Source organism: Alternaria ventricosa (genome assembly GCF_023758065.1).
Source record: "Alternaria ventricosa strain BMP 2768 chromosome Unknown scaffold_18, whole genome shotgun sequence".
Taxonomy (NCBI): Eukaryota; Fungi; Ascomycota; class Dothideomycetes; order Pleosporales; family Pleosporaceae; genus Alternaria; species Alternaria ventricosa.
Genome location: NW_026055698.1, coordinates 696,694 through 718,880, shown reverse-complemented (window position 1 = coordinate 718,880; position 22,187 = coordinate 696,694). Strand labels below are relative to the sequence as shown.

Here is a 22,187-nt window from a genome sequence, read left to right as displayed (position 1 = left end):
TGCCGGTAGGGCCATCCTCCCCCATAGCACTTCAGCTCAGCGGGTACATGTGCGTGGTGTGGTAACTGGCCGAAGCATATCATCGACGACTCGGACTGTGCAGACGTCTTAATTACAAGTAGCAAGAGGGAACCGACTAGAGTTGATTCATGTGCAGCCCTGTCACATCGCCCAGCGCGCGCCATAGCAAGCCATTCACCAGTCAGCGCCCGTGTCGCTTGGGCTGAACGCCGCGCTGCATTGACCCAGGCCTGGCCGGGCTAATCTGACCTCGCTTCACTCCGTTGCTCCGCCTGCTCGACAGGGAAGGCCAAGTGATTGCAGGTTTGCCCATCTGCTTGCATCGCCGCGCACGCACTCGAACCCGCTCGAATGCAGCTGCTGCGAACTGCTTTTTCGCTGCCCCTCGGTCCCCGTCCTGCGAACGGCCGCCACTCGCGCCTGCCTCGACGCCCAAAGCCACTACTGCCTTGCTACTGCGATATTACGTCGGCTGCCGGGCGATAAGCTTCCAGCCACGTGAATATAAGGTTCCTCCCACTTGCTATCCCCGTGACCCCCGAGGCTGTTGATCGAGGTTGATCAAGGTTTCTACCCGCCTTGATAGTCGTTGTGCAACGGCCTCCAATCCCCCGTAGCCGCACAAGATTGCCAAAACAACAGCGCATAGGACAATCAATAAACACATCATTCGCCCTGCGATCCTGTACCAGGGTCCTGCCGTTTCCAGGCGAACACGCAGCCATCCAGTGCCGCGATCTGCCACTGCATCGGGACTTTCTCCTCCCTGGCGATCCAACGCCGCCATTGGCCACCCTCATCATCTCGCTAAACAAGTGTTTCCCTCCATCGCAATCCCTTAGCATCCTGCAAACACCAAGGCGGCTCATCTCCGACCCTGCGCAACGTCATCAACACCCCTCTTGTGAAACAGGGCTCCCTTCAACACACGCTGCCGCAATTTCACAGCATCCACACTGACTACACAGGATTCTAACGTCTAACGTTCAAGCTGACTCGACGCGCATTATCACGTACATTATCTCTGCCCGTTGCGTCAGGCTGCAATCCCACAAGCGCACTATAGCAACACCCCGGATGCCCATCAAACCGCGAGCTACTGCACGACATCAACCATGGTACCACCTGTCAAGTCGTGCATCTGGCCTCCACCGCTTGACACCTGTAAGAATACACAGAAGCCCACACACTAATTTCACCTTACAGCAAAACCTGCGCCGGTACATCTAGCTCGTGCCGACCTAAGCCGAGCACACCACCCAAAGTACTTGAAAGCCATATGCAGCAGATACGGTGATAGTGGAGTGCGTTTTCGCAGACCGAAGAACTGCCTGATGCACAGCACAATTTTCTATATTCGGCACGACCTGCAGACTCCGACTTCGCCTCGTTATTATCCGGCCCGAATGGCGGAGCAAAAGGGACGAGCCTGCACTAATCACCCTGAGATTTTCGATACGACCGTGTGAATGGGCAGGATGTTAGATCTGCGGTGCATATCACATGTACCGAGATCGGTGAGATTGTCGTTGTGAAGGGCAAGATCGTTGTCCGACAATATTCGCACCTCCTTCCGCAAATCTTCAAAGAGTGCCTGTGCGAATGAACAGACATATGGGACATCCAATACGATGTGTTGCCAATTCAGAGTCAACAATGAGCCAATACGGCAGCCTCGAAGCATACGAAAGCGTTTATATTGTCAAGAGACGAACCAAGACGCATCGGATACCCCCGGCCTACCGCCCATCCAGAAAAGATAATTGATTGATTGATCAAAAAGGATACCCCCTCACATCTTCCTCTGCATCGACATCCAACCCCGCCTCCACCTGCTCTTGATGTTTCTTATCTAGATACTCCAACAGCACGTCCCCATACATCTCCTTCCCCTTATACCGACTCACATCGTCCCCCCAAGAACGAATCGCACTAGCAAGTCTACCCGGCACATACGGTTCCTGTGCGATCTCCGTGATGGGGTGGAAGTAGGTCCGGATTGTAAACACTACGCCGCCGGACTTGGGCAGTCTAGTAGTGATTGTCAGTTCAAGTAGTCCGTTGCTATTGATGTGAAGTGTGAACAGGTAGGAGAGGGAAAGCGAAGGGGGTATATCTGACAGTGAGGATGTTGTTGACATACCTCCTCAAACTCTGCCTCTCACTCCTAAACCAATGATGCTCAACCGCTTTGTTCTTCTCCGCTGTAAACCAGCCTATCCCCCCTTCCCCCTCTGTATCTTCAGGCCCTATACTGGAGCTCCACGCGAGGTTATCGTCGACTTGGATGAAGTAGTTGTTTCGCAAAACGGGGGACTGTGGTTGTATCCGCCGGAAGAAGTTGGACATTGGTTTTTCGAGTTTGGTTTTGAACCTATTGGATGGAAGATTTAGTGGGTGGTTTTTCCATCAGAGTGTCTGGCGTTGGACTTGAGTTGTGTAGACGGGAGGGAGGGAGGGAGGAAGAGGGAGAGAGGAAACAACATACCCAGGCACATCCCCACTAGTATGGATCTCACTCAACGGCATACCGAATTTGTCCTCCAGTCTCCAGAATCCCGCTAGTAGGATCGCGCCAGCGAGGAGGTAGTACTGTCCATCCTCCTTCTCCACCATGATCGCAAGATCATCTTGAACCAGCCTCGCGCACATCTCCATCGCATCTTCCTTCACGCCATCCCTTTCCAAGTTTTCAATATCAAAGATTTCGCCCGTGGCTAGATTCTTCATCTTGCTTACACCCTTCTCTCCCCCCATTTTCCGAAACACCGTCGGATATCTCTCCGTCAAATACCCAGCCATTTCCTCGAGCAACTCGACCGCCGCAGCCCTTGCTTCCGGAGCAGTCTTGACACACTTCGCTCCTCGCTCTGCTATCCTCTCCACCTTCAGTCTGTGGAACTCCATATACCGATTATCGAGTTCTATCCATTCGTCCCACTGCATGTTCCTCAATCCCATCGTGATGTTATACTTCGGCCCGTGGCGGAAAGGACGGTAAGGTAGGGGTTTAGTGGTAGTGAGTGAAAAGGATGGGTAGGGGGTAGCCGGAGGCCGGGTGAAGTCTGAGGGTGGCCATATGCCTGGAGGCCGGTCTGGAGCTTTGAATGGGCCTCGTTTTTCAAGGTTGGGGGTGCTGGGACGGGAGGAGATGAGACGGCGGGCGCGGATCAGGCGCGTGGTGGTGACGGCGAGCCATGTGAATACGGCGAAGAGGAGGAGAGAGTAGAGCGCTGCTTTGGGTTGTGTGTGTGTGTTTTGGAGTAAATTGCTGAGGTGGGTTTGAGCGGCGGTGCAGTGATCGTGGATGTCACGTGCAAGACGCCTGGCGTGCTCTTCGACGTCGTTGACAAGATCGGCCATGATGAGCATCAAGTTCCAACATTACCCCCTCAAACTCAAGTACAGAAAGACGGAGTAACAACAGTAATATAAGTAGTCACGAACAAAACAGCACAGTACCCAATGACCTTACACATCATGCGCGACATGTAAATCGACTTCCTATTAATTCTTCTGCGATATCTACAGGCCAATAGTCTTCTGCGATAACGACCCTGGACACTGTGGGGTTGTTGCGCATGCGTCGTCAGTAGTGGTTATCTTGTCTGGGCGGGGAAAGGAATACCCCACTCGGTTAGACCTGGTGTCCATCGATGCGACTCTTGATAACAGGGATGGACGTCCGAACAGCCTGCCTGCGATGTGGTCTGGAGGCGCAAGGATTCCGCAACGCTTTTGGATGAGTTGTGCCGTGATGCCGTCGGGGAAGAGGAGTTGGCTTTGGATTTGATCTTGTCTGGCTGGGGTGAGTCCGGATTACCCCCACTTTGTGTCTGACGACTTGTATTCATGTGTGTGTACTATGCGCCTTTCTGATCTTTGCGCTGTAGCAAGCAGTATTCGCCCCACTGGCGACGAAACTTTGCTGGGATCACGGCTAGGTCTGGAACCCAGAGCATGCGACTGATGGTATGTGTCTTGCTTGCATCTAGGAAAGGAAGACACTTCAACGATTTCCAATGCTCTGTATTGGAGATGTAGTCCGGTTCGAGCGCTGTTGGTGGGGCGCCCGCAGAGCGAGAATCCACGATGAAGTCGCATTGCTCGATATCAGTCTGTTTCGTCAGGTTAGTGAAGCTCATGTTTGTATCCCTGATTTACTTACATATTTGCTAGGATCTTCCAGGTTCTCATCGTTCATTCCAGAGGGTACGAGCCAAGTGCCGGGGAATAGTCCGAGACCGGCGTCGGCTTCGCTGAACTCGCCTGGCAGGAGGCCTGAAAATTCGCTCTTGACGAATTTGGCGCGGACACCTTGGGGTAGGTTGAAAGAGGATGGGAAGCGATACCACTCTTTGCCTAGACATACGGTGTCACCTGGGTGGGCAACTGTAGGGTCGAACAGTGGCTTGTAAACGTTGAGTGGCGCCGAGTAGGCGGACATGTGACCTGAAATGCGTTAAAGATTGGTCAGAGATTGTCTCAAAGGGCTGATGCTTAGTGACCGATGGTATGGGAGGCGATACATACCATTGATCCTGAGGATGCCCAAATTCAAGGATACGAGTATGGGAACACAAACGATGACGAGCTTCACCATTGGGGGTATCTTGCTGACTAGGTGTCGTGGGTCCATCGAACCAAAGTTGGCCAGCAAGATGTGCAAGGAGAGGGCTGCGTTCCAGGCCAATGCAGGATACGCTGGATACATGAAGCGCTCCTCTTTGTGAGGCTGGACGGTGAATATTGCCAACCACAAGTAGAATGGACTGACGAAGGTGATGGACCTCGTGAGCGTGTTCCGATAGACAGCCCTGTCAAATACGAGATATTGGATCAGCAGCAGCGGGAGAGCAGCCAGCGCGAGGAAGAACCAAATGTTGAAGTTGAGCGCTAGATTTCGAACGTAGAAATGCCATGGCTCTACACCGTAGATATCAGGGCCTCTACTACCACCACTGAAAACGTTATATAGAACGATGTTGAGCGGCACGCACACGAGCTTCCTGTAAAACAGCGAGTCGGTGGCAGTCTGCAGGATCACAATAGCGAAGGCTCTAGGTGCGCCTTGGAGTAGTATGCGACGCAGACTCTCTTTGATGGTGCTGGTGAAGACGCCTGCAAGGAAGTCTTCCGCAATGAAGGGCAGAGCGAGCGCACCGGCAAAAGGCCAACCAAGAGCACTGCCGACGGCGAACCATGCAATACCTTGTGCAGTCCTCATCTTACGTCCGGACCAGTCCATGAAAGAAGCAAATCCAAGCATCGCACAATTCATGGCGAAACTCGAAGGAAGATATGCAGGGGAAGCATGATACATGCCGGGGCTTATGACCATGATCATGGCGAAGAAGGACGCAACGCGCACCTCGAACATCTTCATGATGGCCGTATACATGCGAGCCTGGCATCCTGCGCAGGCTATGGCCAGGACTGCTCGGAGAAAGTAGAACTCGAACACCTTGGACCTCTCCAAGCCTAGCGCCTGCAGAGGCAGCGCCCCGAGCCCTATTACGACAGAGTGTATAGCAGTGTAGGCCCAGCTTCGGATGGCATAGTCAGGGGAGTACTCCCAGGTCTGGAGGCCGTAGCCATGGTTGAGGTAGTGGCTTGGTTCCCAGTAGTTGAAGACTTCGTCGCAGTCTTGGATGGGTGAGAAGGCGGCGGCGACGAGGTTGGCTAGGGCGAACACGCAGAAGATGCCGAACGTGGAGAGATGGGGTGGTGTACTGTACACATGATACGTTAGCCCGCTGATCGAGGGATTACTTGGGAATGGTGGCATGACGAATGATAACTCACTCAGGGGCGGAATGCGCCGTTTTCGGGCGCGATATAGACATAACAGCGACAACAATTCCAGAAGATCAAGGCAACTCGGTCGAATTGTTGTCACTTTCACAGAATGACGCGGTGGGTCTCGCGGTCATAGGGCTGAGCTCGCGCGTGCCCGCCAAGCTTGTTAGCGCGCATCCAAAAAGGCGACGTTCTTCCCTGAAGCGCTCCTTTCAACCAGAACTATCATCGCACGCATTTAAGCAAACTGGTGCAGACAACGCAGTGGATAACTCAGCCATCACGCGTGCTTCAGAGAAGACTGCAGAGAGAGACACGAGCAATGTCCGACTCTCTGGAACCACCGGCCAAAAGGGCGCGGTTGGAGGCGGACGCTCCCTTTTATGGCACATCTACATCTGCATCCGCGCTCGACGCGCCGGGCTCGCCTGTCGATGACATGGACGACGACTTCTACGACACTACGCCCGTCAAGCCCTCTGCGCTGCCCTCACAGGCGGGCGGAGCGCCGTCGTTGTCTGCTACGGCGGCACCCGCGCCGGCCTTTCACCTTCCTGGACTCGGCTCTGTGAGCGAGACCCCGGTCGCGCAGTCGCACTCGCAACCACCAAACGGCGCAGTCGTCCCAGACGACGCCCCGGAAGACGGCGAGCTCTCAGATGACGAAGCCTTCTACAATGATGCGAGCCCGCAGGCCGCCATCCCAGTCGAGCCGCCCGTAGCCAATCACGGCCAGGCGCAGGATGAGGCTCCACAGCTCCAGGCCGTCGCTGCTGCCGATACACCTGCCGCCGACACGGACGGCGAGCTCGACGCGGCGCTGACCGCCGCCATAGACCTCCAGAACGAGACTGAAGACACCGCCACAGATGCTGCTGCCCCCGATGGCGCGGCGTTCGATAGCAAGGCCGAGTTCCTGCGCGCGGCCGAAGCCAACAGGAATGACCAGAGCGCCGAGTGGCAGCTGGACTCAGATGCATCCGACTCAGACTCATCGTCTGACTCCTCCAGCTCGGACGATAGCTCAGACGAGGGCTCAGACGAGGGCGAGCTGCTCGACCCCGAGGAGCAGGTCCGTCTCCTGATGGCAGAGGCCGCCGACGAGCCAGGCGCGTCCGGCCCAGTCAAGGTCAAGACGCTCAACGAACAAGATGAGAAGTTCGAAATGCCTGACATCGCAGTCACACCAGAGACCAAGATCACAGAGCTCGGCACAGTCGAGTCCATCGTCGGGAATCTTGTTGTTGTCAAGGCCAAGATGTCTGGCGATGAGCAAGTGCTCGAGTCTGGCTCGGCGCTATGTCTCGAAAACCGCACTGTTGTCGGCAAAGTCTCCGAGCAGATCGGTCGCGTGGAGGAGCCGCGCTACTCCTTTGGCTTTAACGATGCCGCTGAACTCGAGACACTAGGTATTAAGAAAGATGTACCCATCTACTACGTCGACGAGCACTCGACCTTCACCGAGACCGAACCCATTCGCCGACAGAAGCACACCGATGCATCGAACCTCCACGACGAAGAGACGAACGATGTCGAGTTCTCAGACGACGAGAAGGAGGCCGAATACAAGCGCGAACAGAAAGCTAAGAAGCGAGCCAGGCAAGAAGGCAACGACGAGCCAGTGGCGCCCGTCAACATCCCAACCGGGCCCAGACTACACGTCGACGCCCCCGCACCGCCCATCTACCGACCCATGGAATACCAGGGTGGTGGTCTGAAATACAGCGATGATGAAGACGAAGATCTCGGCATGTACAAGCCGCTCGCCAGACCTGACCATTTCGAGCAGATTGTTGGGCAAGGTGCACCATTAGAAGATCGCAGCCATGTGCGCAGAGGCATGGGTCGCGGCAGGGGCCCCTGGGGTGATAGAGGTCGCGGCTTCCGTGGCCGAGGAGGTGGCGGTGGGCGCGGTGATTTTGGTGGTGGACGCGGTGACAGAGGAGGCTTTGGCGGCGGACGAGGCGACTTCGGCGGTCGTGGTGGTGGTGGACAGCGAGGCGACCGAGGAGGCGGCAATAATAACCAGAACAACCGAGGCGGTGGAGACAAAGGTGGACGTGGCGGCAAGAATCAATCTGACCGTGGCAGGCAACCAGAGCAGTTCCAAGATCGCCAACAGAACAGCCAGAGGAACCAATACCAAGAGGGACGGTCCGCAACCTCGGCATCGCCAGCTCGCCAACAGCAAGATCGCAGCCAGTCTTACACCCAGCAGGACCGTGGCCAGTCTCAGCAAGCCCAATCCCAGCAATCGCCAGCCGGTGGTGGTGGTGGGAAGAACAAGAATCGCAAACAACGGCAACGTGAGAAGAGGGAACGGGAACGCCAGCAACAACAGCAGCAGCAGTCGCAACAGTCACAGCAGCCTCAACAGCAACAGAAGCAGCAACAGCAGCAGCAACATGCTTCACCGGCACCGTCTGGACCATCAAACGCTAACGCTTATGCAAACAACAGCAATACAGGTTGGCCAGTGCCTTTCTCCGGTCCGTCACAGCCAGCGGTCCCCTATGCTGCCGCACCTCCGCCTCCTCCGCCAGCAGCAGCAGCGTACAACTACCAGCAGTCGTACACTCCTCAGCCTCAAGCGGCAGCACCAGCACCAGCCCAGCCACCGCAGCAGAACCAAGCGGCCAACTTAGCAGCATGGGCACAGTGGTTCCAGGTCATGCAAACCATGAGCGGACAGCAACCACAACAACCGCAGATGCCAGCGCAAGCTCCTGCACCGCCACCACCGCAGCCTCAGCCACAAGCACAGTACTCTTACCCCTACCAGCAATATGCGCAGCCGGCTGCTCCCGCAAACCCCCCTCAACAGGGCAACGCTCAAGCTGGAGCGCAGCAGTCGCTTCAAGATATCCTGCGTGCGCTCCAGGGCGGTGGTGCTCCTCAGTGATCTTAACGCAGATGTTTTCGATTCGGATTAGGTGTTTTGTAAGATCATATATATTGTTCCAGTATGAGTGCATGGCACGTGGAAGATGCGCTATGGCAGTTTCCCACGAAGCATGCACTCTGGTACTGGGAACAGATCCCCCGATGGATGCAGACAGCATGCGTCACTACACAAAAAGGGATGCAGGATGGGAGATAGACTTGGCGTCGTACAAGCGTTAATGATTGCTTCTTATGCTATGAAGATGCGTGTTGCTGTGAGTGGTGTGTTGTGAAATGGATGAGGCGGAAGCGACCCGGTTGCCGAAAGAAGTACTGCGAGGTAGCATGTGATTACATAGTGTACTGTACCCGGGGACACCTTCATAATCAGTCGTCAATGCTGAAGGGCGCATGTGCTCGTCAGGTAGGGACACGGAGACTTGACTCCTTCACGGAGAAGAAAATGCGCCATTAATTTGGACTGGGGCCGAATTATTCCTTGACTCCTCCGCGGGCAATATCTCCAACACGTCAGCGTTGAGCGCAGCAAAGCGCAGTAAAAGTATAAATACACGCATACACGCGAATGAAAGACGATGTTCGAATCCGCGGTGGTAGCACAAGAAGTCGGCTTGCTCGGGGTATACGGCAAATAAGCCCCAGCAGCCAACGAGCGTCGCTCAAACGTCGGAGAATAATGAAACAGGAATGTCTCTGGCACTGGTGAAAGCATAGTCAACAGTTGTACGCCACAAAATCGGATTCGCTTCTGAACCAAACTATTGACGATTTAGTTCATGGTGTGAAACACGATGCCAATACTATGATGGTATGATGTGGATGACAGATGTGTGAAGGACGATACGGAGCAAGGGATGATGATGATGATGATGATGATGATGATGACAGGACGGTGGTCGTGGTTGTGGATGTGGATGTCAGGGTGGTGGTGGCTTGAAAAGCGGGGGAGAGAGCTGGAGGTGCGACAGGGCTATAACTTCAGCGGAACTGGAATCGGCATGTGGTGCAAACAGAGGGCGTAAGACGAAGTGTAAAAGCACGGCGCCGTGGTTCGCGACATGACTGCATGCGGCGCGATGTCCGTGTCGTGGTTCTAGGCCGGGGCATACGGGGGAGGATTGGTATGCTGGGCGTCTAGGACGGATGCTCGGTAGGCTCCGTAGTTGGGAGCGGGTTGGCCACGGCTGGTGTGGGTGCAGGTGGCGCGTTGTTCAATAATTGCTGGCAAGGCATGCTCTCCATAGCAGAGTGGAATGAATGGGTGGGGGAGGTGGAGGCCTCATCTTTTGCACTCTTATGAAACATACATTCTGCGTCGTTGGAGAGGTGAGTGTTCTGGGCTAGTGTTCTGGAGTATGGCTAGCACGGAGGCTCGGTAGGACCCCGTAGTGCTTGGTCGGTTCCAAGGTTGGTGTGGGTGCAGGTGGCGCATTGTTGGCAAGGCATGCCGCTCTCCATAGCAAAGTGGAGCCCCCATGCCTGTCTCCATCCGAAGTGTCAGTGAGGGTGTAGTCAGCCATTCTTCACAACCACATGCACCACCACTCACCATAGCTGTGTGTCTGTCTGTCTGCCCACGCTGCCGCCGCTAGACAGCCCGAGTCTCTCGCCCGCTCCGCCTCGCCTCGCCGCGCGCCTTGCCCTGCCCTGCCTTGCCCACTGCGCTGCCGACCGCCGCCCATGTTGCACACCTCGAGCTGCTGTCCCGCCTCGATGAAGTAGCCGTCCACGTCCACTCTGCGCAAGCAGTCCCCACCACCCCAGCCCGCCGCCGACGCGGGCCACTGCCGCGACTCACACCCTGCACGCCCCCGCCGCCATCATGACGAGGAACGAGACCATCGGCCGCCATGGTTCGGTAGAGAGCTCGTGGAGTTCGCGCTCGGGCGACACGATACGGCCCTATGGACGCGCGGGTTCGCTGAGGGGTACCCCCGTCACCGTCAAGACGGACAAGAACCTCAATTCCCGGTATGTTGTTGCGTCTGGTGCCGTGCGAGATGGACGCGCCCTGTGCGCCCTCGACCTTGACTCTGGCCTCGTCTCGTCTTGACGCGGGAAGAGACATGTCTTGCCTGTCTTGCCTGTCTTACTCTTACACGTGCATCCACCCCACGACCACGACGACTGCTAACACGCCATAGTGTCGAGCGGGAATCCGAGATATCGCCTGGCACCGTCCCCCCAGCTCCGCCGCCCAAAGACAACCCCTCGCACCGCTCGCGCAAGCCTGCCAATTGGGACGGTCCCACGTCGAGCGCCTTTGGCCATCACCGAAAACAGCTGGCTGTCTTGGAGACTTCGGGAGGCCGAGTGCCGTCCATATCGCGCAACCCCCCCACCGCTTCGAGCGCCAATTCACAGGTCGCGCCCTGGTCCACCGCGCCCAACGGAAACAACATGACCAACAGCGTCTGGAGCAGCTTCTTCAACGACTCAAACGAGGATGTCTCCCAGTCCTCGCCTGGCTTCCGCCCGGGAACCGGCACCAGAGAAGATAGCATGGGCTTCCCCATGAAAGACGACAGACGGCCGTCGGTAGCCAGTGCCACCACTGTCAGCAGCACGGGGTCCAAGTCGAGCATGGGCAGGAATTTCCACAAACGCCTGCAGAACGTCTTCGGAGAGGATTTCCCCGCCGACGACCGCCAGAATTCGGATTCGAGCTTGGGCACGCCGCAGCGCAACCGCGGCAACTCCCTCAGCAACACAATTGGCAGCAAGCACCAGTCGCGCCCGACCTCGCCTACCAGCTCCCGGCCACGCACACCGCAGGCATCCTCGGAAGTCACGCCATGGGAGTTCCAAGACTCCAAGGTGAGTCTAGTCCACGTCAGAGGAAGGCACTGCGTCTTTCACTCATGCTCTTGCCCTATTACTCCACCGCCGACCTCGGACCTGTATCACTAACCCCTCGCAGGACGTTCCCACTCCCGCTGAGTATGGCGGCCGTCGTTCCTCCGAGCAACATTCTGCCAAATCGGGTCGATCGCATCACAAGCTGCATGTAAGGCTGCCTGGCACTGGCCACCGGCACAAGGGCAGTAAGGAAGACAACAAGGCCCCAGACGGACGCGCAGACATAAGCCAGCCTTATCCGTTGCGCCCCACCACCAGCCGCGAAGATTCAACCTACAGCGTCCGCCCGAACCAACCTTCGGCCCTCAGCTCTGCCTTCGCCTCCAAGACAAGCCTTCTGGGACGGCCGTCGAGTCCTACGCCAAGCTCATACTCGGATATGACCAGAGATGATAGAATAGCGCAACGGTCCCCCAGCACCAACAAGGCCTCACACGGTTTCTTCGCGCGCTTACGAGGCAAGGACAAGGACAAGGATCGCACATTACCAGGAGACACCCTTAAGAGTCTGGTCGCTGCTGGAACTGCCTCCGCCACCTCTCTGAATCCCTCGATCAACACGACACGATCCGCGAGGCCAGAGCCGGCTCGGCAGGCCACCATGGCGAAACAGCAAGCGATCAACAATGGCGTTGAGAGCGCAGCAAAGGAACAGAAAATGCGGGCTCCTCACCACCGTTTGCCTACCTTCCGGAAAGAGAAGCGCGCACCTGCGAACGAGCCTACTGGACGGGACCCTAACGATAATATCGCTAGCACAGCAGGCAATGATGCTGTCTTCTTCTTGGACAGAAATCTGGACGACATGGAAGGTATCGTGAATCTTCAACAGGCACCGCCCATGACACCGCCTGTAGGCGAGGTGCCAAAGCAGCCACCGAACCTTGGTGAAGACATCTCCGTACCAGGACCCGATGACGACGGTACCGCGGCGTGGGACGCGCCGGACTCGTGGGCCGTGAAGCGCATGAAGGACGAGATGGACAAGCTGGGCGACGCCGACGAGACCGCAACACCTTCCAAGGAAGAGAGCGACAACAAGACTTATTGTCTGCGCATCTTCAGGGTCGATTCAACTTTTGCGACATTATCAGCTACCTTGAACACAACCGTACAGGAGATCATACAAATACTAGGGAAGAAGACCGTATTGCAGGACGAACTAGACAACTACCACATTGTGATGCGGAAACATGATACCTCACGGCAACTGGAAAGTAACGAGCGCCCGCTGCTGATCCAGAAGCGATTGCTGGAACTCGCCGGATATACGGATCTAGACCGCCTCGAAGATGTCGGACGAGAAGATAACAGCTACCTCTGCAGATTTACCTTCCTCCCTGCCAAGATGAGCGGATACTCTAGTCTGGAACGGGATCCTGGTTTCAGCAAGATGCAAAAGTTCAGCCACATTGATCTCCAAGGACGGAACTTGATCACCATCCCTATCACACTCTATCAAAAAGCGACTGAGATAATATCGCTCAACCTGTCGCGCAACCTATCACTTGACGTACCTAGAGATTTCATTCTTGCTTGCACCAACTTGAGAGAGATCAAGTACACGAGCAATGACGCCCGACGACTACCACCCAGTTTGAGTCTTGCTAAGCGGCTGACTATGTTGGATATTTCCAATAACCGCCTTCAGTCCCTTGATCGGGCGGAGTTGCACAAGCTGGAAAGTCTGCAAGGTCTTCGACTGTCCAATAACGGGCTGACGCGACTGCCGCATTACTTTGGGCAATACCGCGCGCTTCGCAGTTTGAACTTGAGCTCAAATTCTCTGAACGAATTCCCCGACTTCTTGTGCGAAGTACGAACATTGGTGGATCTCGACATCAGTTTCAACTCGATATCGAGCTTGCCCAAGATTGGCCAGTTGACATGTCTAGAAAGACTCTGGGCGACGAACAACAAACTGACCGGTAGCTTCCCTCCAACACTGAGCAATTTGGTTAACCTGCGAGAAATCGACGTGCGGTTCAACGCGCTTGATAGTATGGATGTCATGTCACAATTGCCCCGATTGGAGTACCTGATGATCGGTCACAACTCTATTTCAGCCTTTGAAGGCTATTTCCCGAAGATCCGTGTGCTGCACATGAACCACAACCCAGTTACACGCTTCGGTCTCACTCAGCCTACCCCAACACTAACCGCCCTCAATCTTGCGTCTGCCAAACTGGCGCAATTACCCGAAGACTTGTTTGGCAAACTGACTGGCCTCACTAAGCTCATCCTCGACAAGAACCACTTTACAAAATTATCGACCAACATTGGAAAGCTGTTTAGGCTGGAACATCTAAGTATAGCTCGAAACTCTCTGGATGAATTGCCTGCCGAGATCGGTCGCTTAGTGGAGCTTCGCTATCTGGATGCGCGCGAGAACAATCTGCCCAAGCTTCCCGAGGAGCTCTGGTATGCTCGCCGATTAGAAACGCTAAACGTGTCGTCCAACATTCTTACCACGTTCCCCAACCCCGGCGCGTCACCTCCACCAGTAGCAAACGGGGAACAAGTTCAAGTAGACGGAGCGCCTGCGCTTGTTACTCCAGGCTTGACATCGAGTCCTAGTTACGAAGAGCTCGGGAAGTTGGAAGACTTCCAAAATCGCCGTCCTAGTCAAGCATCAGGTGGTCTTAGTGTTGGTTCGTCGGCTGCCTCTTCGCAACGGAAAGGATCCATGGCATCATACAACACTTCGAGCACCGCGCGCAAGACATCAGTAGCGTCTCGCGCGCCCACCGAAGGGACAGTGACGCCCATGTCCCGCAAAGACTCCAGCCTTAGTAGTCGCCTGGTGACTACCTTTGCGGGTTCTCTTCGACACGTGTTCTTGGCTGACAACCGGCTGACCGACGACGTGTTTGATGAACTATGTCTTCTTCCCGAACTGCGAATTGTGAATCTGGCATACAACCTCATCTATGACGTACCACCTCGTACGATCCGACGATGGCAACATCTTACCGAGCTGTACTTGTCGGGCAATGACCTGACGTCTCTACCTGCAGAGGACTTGGAGGAAGTTGGCTCGCTCAAGGTCCTCCACATCAACAACAACAAGTTCCAGGTGCTGCCGGCCGAACTTGGCAAGGTTGCGCAGTTGGCTGTTCTTGATGTGGCTAGCAATCTGCTGAAATACAACGTGTCGAATTGGCCATATGACTGGAATTGGAACTGGAATCACAAACTCCGATACCTGAATCTGTCAGGCAACAAGCGTCTCGAGATCAAACCCAGCGGCTCGTACAGTGGCGGCGGCATGAGTATGCGAGAAGGGCGCGACCTGACCGACTTCAGCTCGTTGATTAATCTTCGCGTACTCGGGCTCATGGACGTCACGATGATGGTTCCTTCGGTACCTGAACAGTCAGAGGACCGGCGAGTACGCACAGCTGGTTCGGCTGTGGGTACCATGGCGTATGGTATGGCCGATTCACTGGGTCGCAATGAACACATCTCGACAATGGACATGGTTGTGCCTCGCTTCCGCAGCCACGACGACGAACAGCTGTTGGGTCTGTTTGACGCACAGCCGCTTGCGGGGGGCGGAGCCAAGATCGCCAAGTACTTGTACGATCAGTTCAAGAACCGCTTCGCCGATGAGCTCGAGCGTTTGCGACCGAATGAAACGCCCTCAGATGCGCTGCGACGGACTTACCTTGGCCTCAACAAGGAACTCGCTACTGCTGCAAGTCAGGGTCTGGACAAGAACGGTCTCACTGCACCTTCAACCCAAACGCGCAACTCAGTGCCTGATCTTAGTGACGACGACCTGACATCGGGAAGTGTGGCGACTGTACTATTCTTGAAAGAAATGGAGCTTTACATCTCCAACGTTGGTGATGCGCAAGCCCTTCTGATCCGTTCGGAAGGAGGACACAAGATCCTTACCAGGAAACACGACCCCGCTGAGCCAGGTGAGCGATCCAGGATACGAGAAGCCGGCGGATTCGTGTCGCGACAAGGTAAACTCAACGACATGCTCGAGGTATCGAGAGCTTTTGGGTACGTTCAAATGTCGCCATCGGTCATTGCTTCGCCGCACATTATGAACATTACTCTTGGCGACACCGATGAGATGATCCTGATAGCTTCGCGAGAACTCTGGGAATACCTCACTCCAGACTTTGCTGTCGATGTCGCGCGATCAGAGCGCAACGACTTGATGGTCGCCGCCCAGAAACTGCGCGATTTGGCCATTGCCTTTGGCGCGACGAACAAGATCATGGTCATGTTGCTTGGTGTCAGCGACCTCAAGAGCAAACAACGCGCCCGGTACCGCACCCAGAGCATGTCCCTCATACCCGCACCTGGTGCCGATCCAGATTGGGGAGCATCACGCAGACGAGGAAAGAAGGGCAACTTGGTTGGTGACTCCAAGCTCGCTCGACTCGACAACGAAGTGGACGCGCCAACGGGCGAAGTCAGTCTGGTGTTTACGGATATCAAAAACTCGACCATACTCTGGGAGACGTACCCGATTGCTATGCGTTCTGCAATAAAGATGCACAACGAGCTGATGCGCCGACAACTACGCATTATTGGTGGGTACGAGGTCAAGACGGAAGGTGATGCCTTCATGGTCGCTTTCCGCACTGTGACATCAGCTCTGCTGTGGTGTTTCACGATCCAGAGCCAGCTTCTCGAAGTGCAGTGGCCGCAAGAGATTCTCAACAGTGTCAATGGACAGGAAGTGGTTGATCCGGATGGTAACGTCATTTTCCGAGGTCTGTCAGTCCGCATGGGTATCCACTGGGGCACACCCGTGTGCGAAGTCGATCCCGTTACAAAGCGCATGGACTACTTCGGACCCATGGTCAACCGTGCCTCACGTATCTCCTCCGTAGCCGACGGCGGCCAAATAACTGTCTCCTCCGACTTCATCGCCGAGATCCAACGTCTCCTCGAAACGCACATTGAAGGCGACCGTAAGAACTCCGCCGGATCTGAAGAAGCCTACGGCGACGACATGAATAGCCAAATGATCCGCGGCGAACTCCGCTCCCTCAGCTCCCAAGGTTTCGAAGTCAAAGACCTCGGTGAGCGTCGTCTCAAGGGTCTCGAGAACCCAGAGTATATCTACCTCATGTATCCGCACTCGCTGGCTAGTCGGCTGGCGGTCCAGCGCCAGACGGAACAGAAACCGGTCGAGCAGCAGAAGGAGGCTACGGCTGGTCAGAAGATGGCGGGGAGTCAGCTCACTATTGATACCGAAGATGTCTGGGATCTCTGGAATATTAGTCTACGTCTGGAGATGCTGTGTAGTTCGCTCGAGAGCCCTGGTTGCTCTGAGTTGAAACCGCCCGAGACGGCGTTGCTGGAGCGGATGAAGAGTCGGGGTGGCGAGATCACGGATCGTTTCTTGATTAACTTTGTTGAGCATCAGATTTCGAGGATCGAGGTATGTTTTATGGACGATTTTGCTCAGAAGGGAGTGCGTATGCTAACATGGAAAATAGTCTTGTGCCAGCACCCTTGCTCTACGCCACCGTATCCGGCCATTTGGCAGTGCGCCGCTGCTTGAGCAGGCGTGTCATATGGGCGATATCTTCGCGGAGCTCGATGCGAAGTTGAAGCGGTTGGAGGAGTTTGAAAAAGGGGCGATTGAGGGTATGGCGCCTTCTTGAGGACTGGGCAGTCGCCGTATCAAGAACATAACTACAGTATGACGACAATCACGCAATACCGCAACAACAGACTACGACAACGCGCCGTTCACCACAGACACCGACGGACGATGACCGAGAATTCCGCATCCCGCTACCTTATTCACACAACACACCTACCTCTATCCTAATCCCACGACCCGTCCCCAGCTCCTCGGCGAAGGAACATAGCGAAGCGCACATCTCTTCCTCTCGGTCATCGTCATCGAACTCACGCACACGTGTAATCCCATACATATCCATACGATCCGACACGCTCGAAATCGCCCTGGTGGCTGCGAACTCTCTATACTTTACTCACGATACCTTACTTTACCTCGATACCACTCACACATCACACTATCAAACCTCGCGAATCGAGACCTTGCGAGGTCTGTCGAACACTTGGGCTTTTTTCACGGGCGTTTCAAGGGAGCTCGCTCCTGAGCGGCTTTTGAGTTTTTTTTTTTTTGTTGGGCGCTATGCGGCTTTTCTCTTTTGGGTGTTTTCCTGGGCTTTCGGCTTGGCACTGTGCGATTTGGTTTGGTTTGCGCGGCTTGGGCTTGCGCGGGTATGCGACACTACGTGTGCACGGGACTGGACTGGTCTGTGGCAGTAGCTTGTAAGGTTTATTGTTATCATTGGAATTTGGGGATGAGGGATTGGAATGAGCGGGATGGGCTTGGGCACTGGTTTTTATTGTTGAGCGATGGGCGGATGAACGGATGGGTGGATGGGTAGTCTCTTTTTCACGGCCGCTGGAACGAGGAATGAAGGTGGCAGTCTGCTTGGAGTGTTTTTGGGTGTGGGAGAGGCGCTGTATGATTGAAGGATGCGAGTATGGTGAGGGTGAGAGGAAGGGGAGGTGGGTGAGGAGAAGTAGGGGGTTAGTGAATGACTATCGCTTTTACCTGTGCAAACATATCTTCCTCTGTATTCGTCTCGTGTGCGTGCAACTGCATTTGCGGTGGTTGATGGCAGAGGTGTATCAGTCCAGTGGCTACTTGGGCCTAGCGCACCACGACGCTTGGACTGGAGATGCGTATATAAAACCCCTCTCCTGCCTTCCTCACTCTTCTTCTTCCATCACAAAAGCTTTCCTCTTTTTCCTCAAAAAAGTATGTGGTTTCGCGCGATGTGCGCTCTTCTTCGTCTTTTCCAAAACAAGGAGCCAGCTGCTCTATGTGCGCTCCTCCTCCTTTTTTCCAAAACCACTGAAGGATAATCTCATGTGCGCTCCTCTCCCGCTTTATCAAAAACGGAAGGAAGCTTATTTTATGTGCGCTCTTCGCCAGCTCTTCTCCAAACTTGCAAGACGATAACGGCATGTGCGCTTCTTTCCCGCTTTTTCCAAAAAGTATACCATGTTGTTGCTATGTGCGGTCTCCTCGGCGCCGGAACTAAAAACTGAAATGTCTGGATACATGTCTGAACACACGAAGCTAGATTCAAGACGCGTCATGGTGTGCTCCTCTTTCTGCACCAAACCATATCGATGCCTTTAACATGAGAGCAGACTCTCCCGGCTTTCCAACATCAAAAGAAATGTGCTGGGAATGCGGCGATGAGCGGTGCGCTCGCAGCCTACCTCATTTTCACCAGAAAACCTGAAGACACACGGGTATGGAGAGAACAGAGGAGTGGGGTTGGGGTATATAAACCCCTCTCTCGACTGCACTTCTTGTTTTCTTATACTACGCACTTGGTTGTGCTTTACCAAAGTACCACTAGAAAGCATCTATGGAGTTTGTTTTTGCTCTTTCTTCCAAAATCGAGTAGAGGACTGCATCATGGGGTGTTGGTCTGCTCTGTCCGCCTTTTACACCAAAACATTACTATATCTGTGGAATTGAATGTGTCTGCCTGCCTTTCTCTCCACGAAAAAAGACATGACAAAGCTTGCATGGAGACTGTCTGCTTCTCTGTCATTGTCTAAAATCAGAGATTTCCGCGAAATGGAGTGTCTCTCCCTCGCGCTCTCCAAATTCCAGAATATCAGGATGAATGTCTGCTCCAGCTTCCTCCCAAAACCACATACATTCCAACGATGGGGTTTCTCGCTTCCCCGGCCTTCTTTCTACTGAAAGATCTATTCAAACATGTTATGGAGTCCGCTGTCTTCTCCGCCTTTCTCTAAAACTGGAAGATAGAGTGTGCATGGATTGTCTCTCTCTTCTTCAAAAATTTCCTCCAAGCCTGGAATGAAGTCTGTTCTGCGCGCTGCTCCTCCAGTCTCCAAGACTATAGAGATAGAGTGACATGGCTGTGCCATAAAACGTCACAACGAAATGATGGCTGTGCGAGAAAAGCCTCCGCTGGATGATGACGGAGTGGTTCTCGTTGCGTCTCCAAAACCTATCATCTCATCACTCATCTCATGGAGAGAGTTGGAGAGACTTTGTTCCACCAAAACAGGATCGCATCCTACATATAGCTGTCCGTCCGCCTGTCCCCAGCCCGCAGAACGAATTTGGAATAGCGCCTGAGTGCGGGGATGGCTATATAAACCCCCTCCTTCTACCCCTTCCTTGTCTTTATCACTCTACACGCCTTTGGGCTTTTACCAAAAACGACCAAGCATGCGCGAATGTTGCTTCTCTTCTTCTTCCTCCAAAAAGCAACTGAAAAACATTTATGTGCTGCTCTCTTCCGCTTTCCGGTCTTTCACTCAAAAAATATGATTGTCGCCGGCGATGTTTCTGAAAAGACGAACAGTTGAAGATATGAGAGATTGAGAGCGCTGCGGTCTCTAAAAGACAAAAATTGAGTAACCATGATCTCGTTCGCGGAGCGTCTGGTTTGAGCTATCACTCATGCGGAGTAGTGGGAAGCGCGGATATAAATTCTACCTTCTCAACCTCTTCTTCTTTCCTCATTACCATACATCCTTCGGGTTTTCACCAAAATGGCAGCTTATATACCGTATGGCTCTCTGCCCGCTTTTCTCAAAAATCTCTATCGGAGATGCCATGCTTCGGTCTTCCTCAAAAGCACATGCAGGAATGACTTATGCTTGTTCCATCCATACCGCAGAACTCAAAATCTTCTTCAAGTCCCTGCCATGACGAGCCTTCCTGCGAAAACTACCAAATAGACCAGCGAAGACGAGGATGGAGACGAGAAAGCAGAAGGTACCGCTGCGATGAAAGAGCAGTGTGTGAGAACTTACACACTCAAAACCAAAAACCAGAAATCAAGGTCGTAATGGTCTGCGGGTCTTCTACGTCTTCGACATACTACGCGCTACTGAAGAGTGAGGGTATATAAACACCTCAAGTGCTCGCTCTGCTTCTCTTTTTCACACCACAAAGTCCTTTCTTCTTCTCTAAAAGTAGTCGTGAACACAGCCATGGCTGTCCGGCTGTGAGCACCAAAAAAATCATCATGGGTTACAGTGATGGTGTGGGCGCGCCTGTAAAAACTTCCATCCGACAACCCCATGTCCTCTTCCCGCGCCAAAAAAAACTTCAAAAGAAGCTCGCCATGTTCTCTGTGGACTTCCAAAACTCCTGATGTACAGTAGGATGGACGAAATGAAGCGCAAGTCTTCACAACATTACCAAACATCCAAAATGGTGCAATCAACTTTCTCATGGTCTCCGGCGTCTCTGCTTTCTGTGCGATTGCACGGACTGGCTGCGGGTATATAAACTCCTTTTTCGCTCTTCGGTTTCTTCTATCATCTACCTCGAACTCGTTTCAGGTTTTTACCAACAATGCAAGCAGAAGCAAAACATGGCGCGTTCGTCGAAGTGACCAAAAAAACTACCAGGCATAAGGATGATGCGGCGTTGCGCTGGGGATCACAACAGCGGAAAGAAAGAGACACAAAGAAATGATATGGAAGAAGAGAATGGTGTGTGCTTCTCTCAAAAGGCAAGCAGTTGCTCTCATGGCCGAGAGCGGGTGGGACTTGCGAAGATCGTTCCTACTACAAAACATGGATGGACGTGTTTCATGGACTGCGGCTTCTCCTCCTTCCGCAGTAGGTTCGGGGTATATAAACCCTCGATCGGCGTCTCTGCTCCCTTCTTCCTACTATCAATTACTTGTTTAGTGAAACTAAAACAACGCGCCTTTATACCCATGGTCCTTATGACCTGGAGAGTCTCTCCAAAAGGATTCACAACATCGAAAATGTCCTTCTCGCCGACCTGAAAGCGCTACAAAAGGACACCAGTCATTCAAATGATCTGCTGAAAAGGCATGACAGCGAACATATGCCCACAATGTCTCGCTGCGATCTCAAAAATGACATCGACGAGCTGATGCGTCAGATGAGCGCCGGGTTTATCTCATTGATACCTAAAAGCATCCCTTGACGAGATATGAGCGGCTCCTCTGAATTGGGTGGTCGGGTATAAATACCACTGACAACACCTTTGTTCTTCTGCATTACACTCTTCTTCTGGGTCTTCCAAAATATCTGGGACGAGGACCCGATGGTCTCCCTTCTTTCCAAAACTTCCGATACATGCTTACATTTTTGCGCTGCTCCGTCCAAAACACACAGAAAAGCAGAAGATGAGTTGACCCTCCGGGATCTCGCATCAGCCAGGTTGCCGAACATGTCACTTGTTCTATACATGGGTCTGAATAACCCTTTTTTTCTTCTCCGTCCTCTTCTGAAGTTCTCCAAAATGGTCCTGAAGTAGGGTGCGGTCTTCTATCTTTCCAAAAAACAGTGGGACACCCAGCAATGGCTGTGTGCTTTCTTTCCTAAAACCTGCATTGCAAGTGTGGATGGAGCCGAGCCTTTTGGGTCTTGGACACCGCGACATCTTACTCAAACTATAAACATCGCTACGCATGTGTCGCGTCAAAAAACGTGCATTCAGGACGATGATGTGTTCGAGAGCATCGAGCTTGGAGCACCAAAAATGTACATAACGACTTCACATGTGGTGTCTCGTGGCCAGGGCGGCCGTGTATATAAACACCCTCGCGGTT

General features: G+C 53.8%; 2 protein-coding genes across 2 annotated transcripts; both read left to right on the top strand.

The window, feature by feature from the left end:
* Positions 1-6,142: 6,142 nt before the first annotated feature.
* Positions 6,143-8,722, top strand: J4E93_008926 (uncharacterized protein; the record flags this gene model as incomplete). The annotated part of the gene is made up of 1 exon (XM_049346823.1): positions 6,143-8,722. One exon carries the CDS (start codon positions 6,143-6,145, stop codon positions 8,720-8,722), a length of 2,580 nt encoding a protein of 859 aa, XP_049196243.1.
* Positions 8,723-10,546: 1,824 nt separating this feature from the next.
* Positions 10,547-17,219, top strand: J4E93_008925 (uncharacterized protein; the record flags this gene model as incomplete). Its single annotated transcript, XM_049346822.1, has 4 exons — positions 10,547-10,695; positions 10,869-11,541; positions 11,645-17,055; positions 17,102-17,219. The coding sequence occupies 4 exons, from the start codon at positions 10,547-10,549 to the stop codon at positions 17,217-17,219; spliced, it is 6,351 nt and encodes a 2,116-aa protein (XP_049196242.1).
* Positions 17,220-22,187: the final 4,968 nt, after the last annotated feature.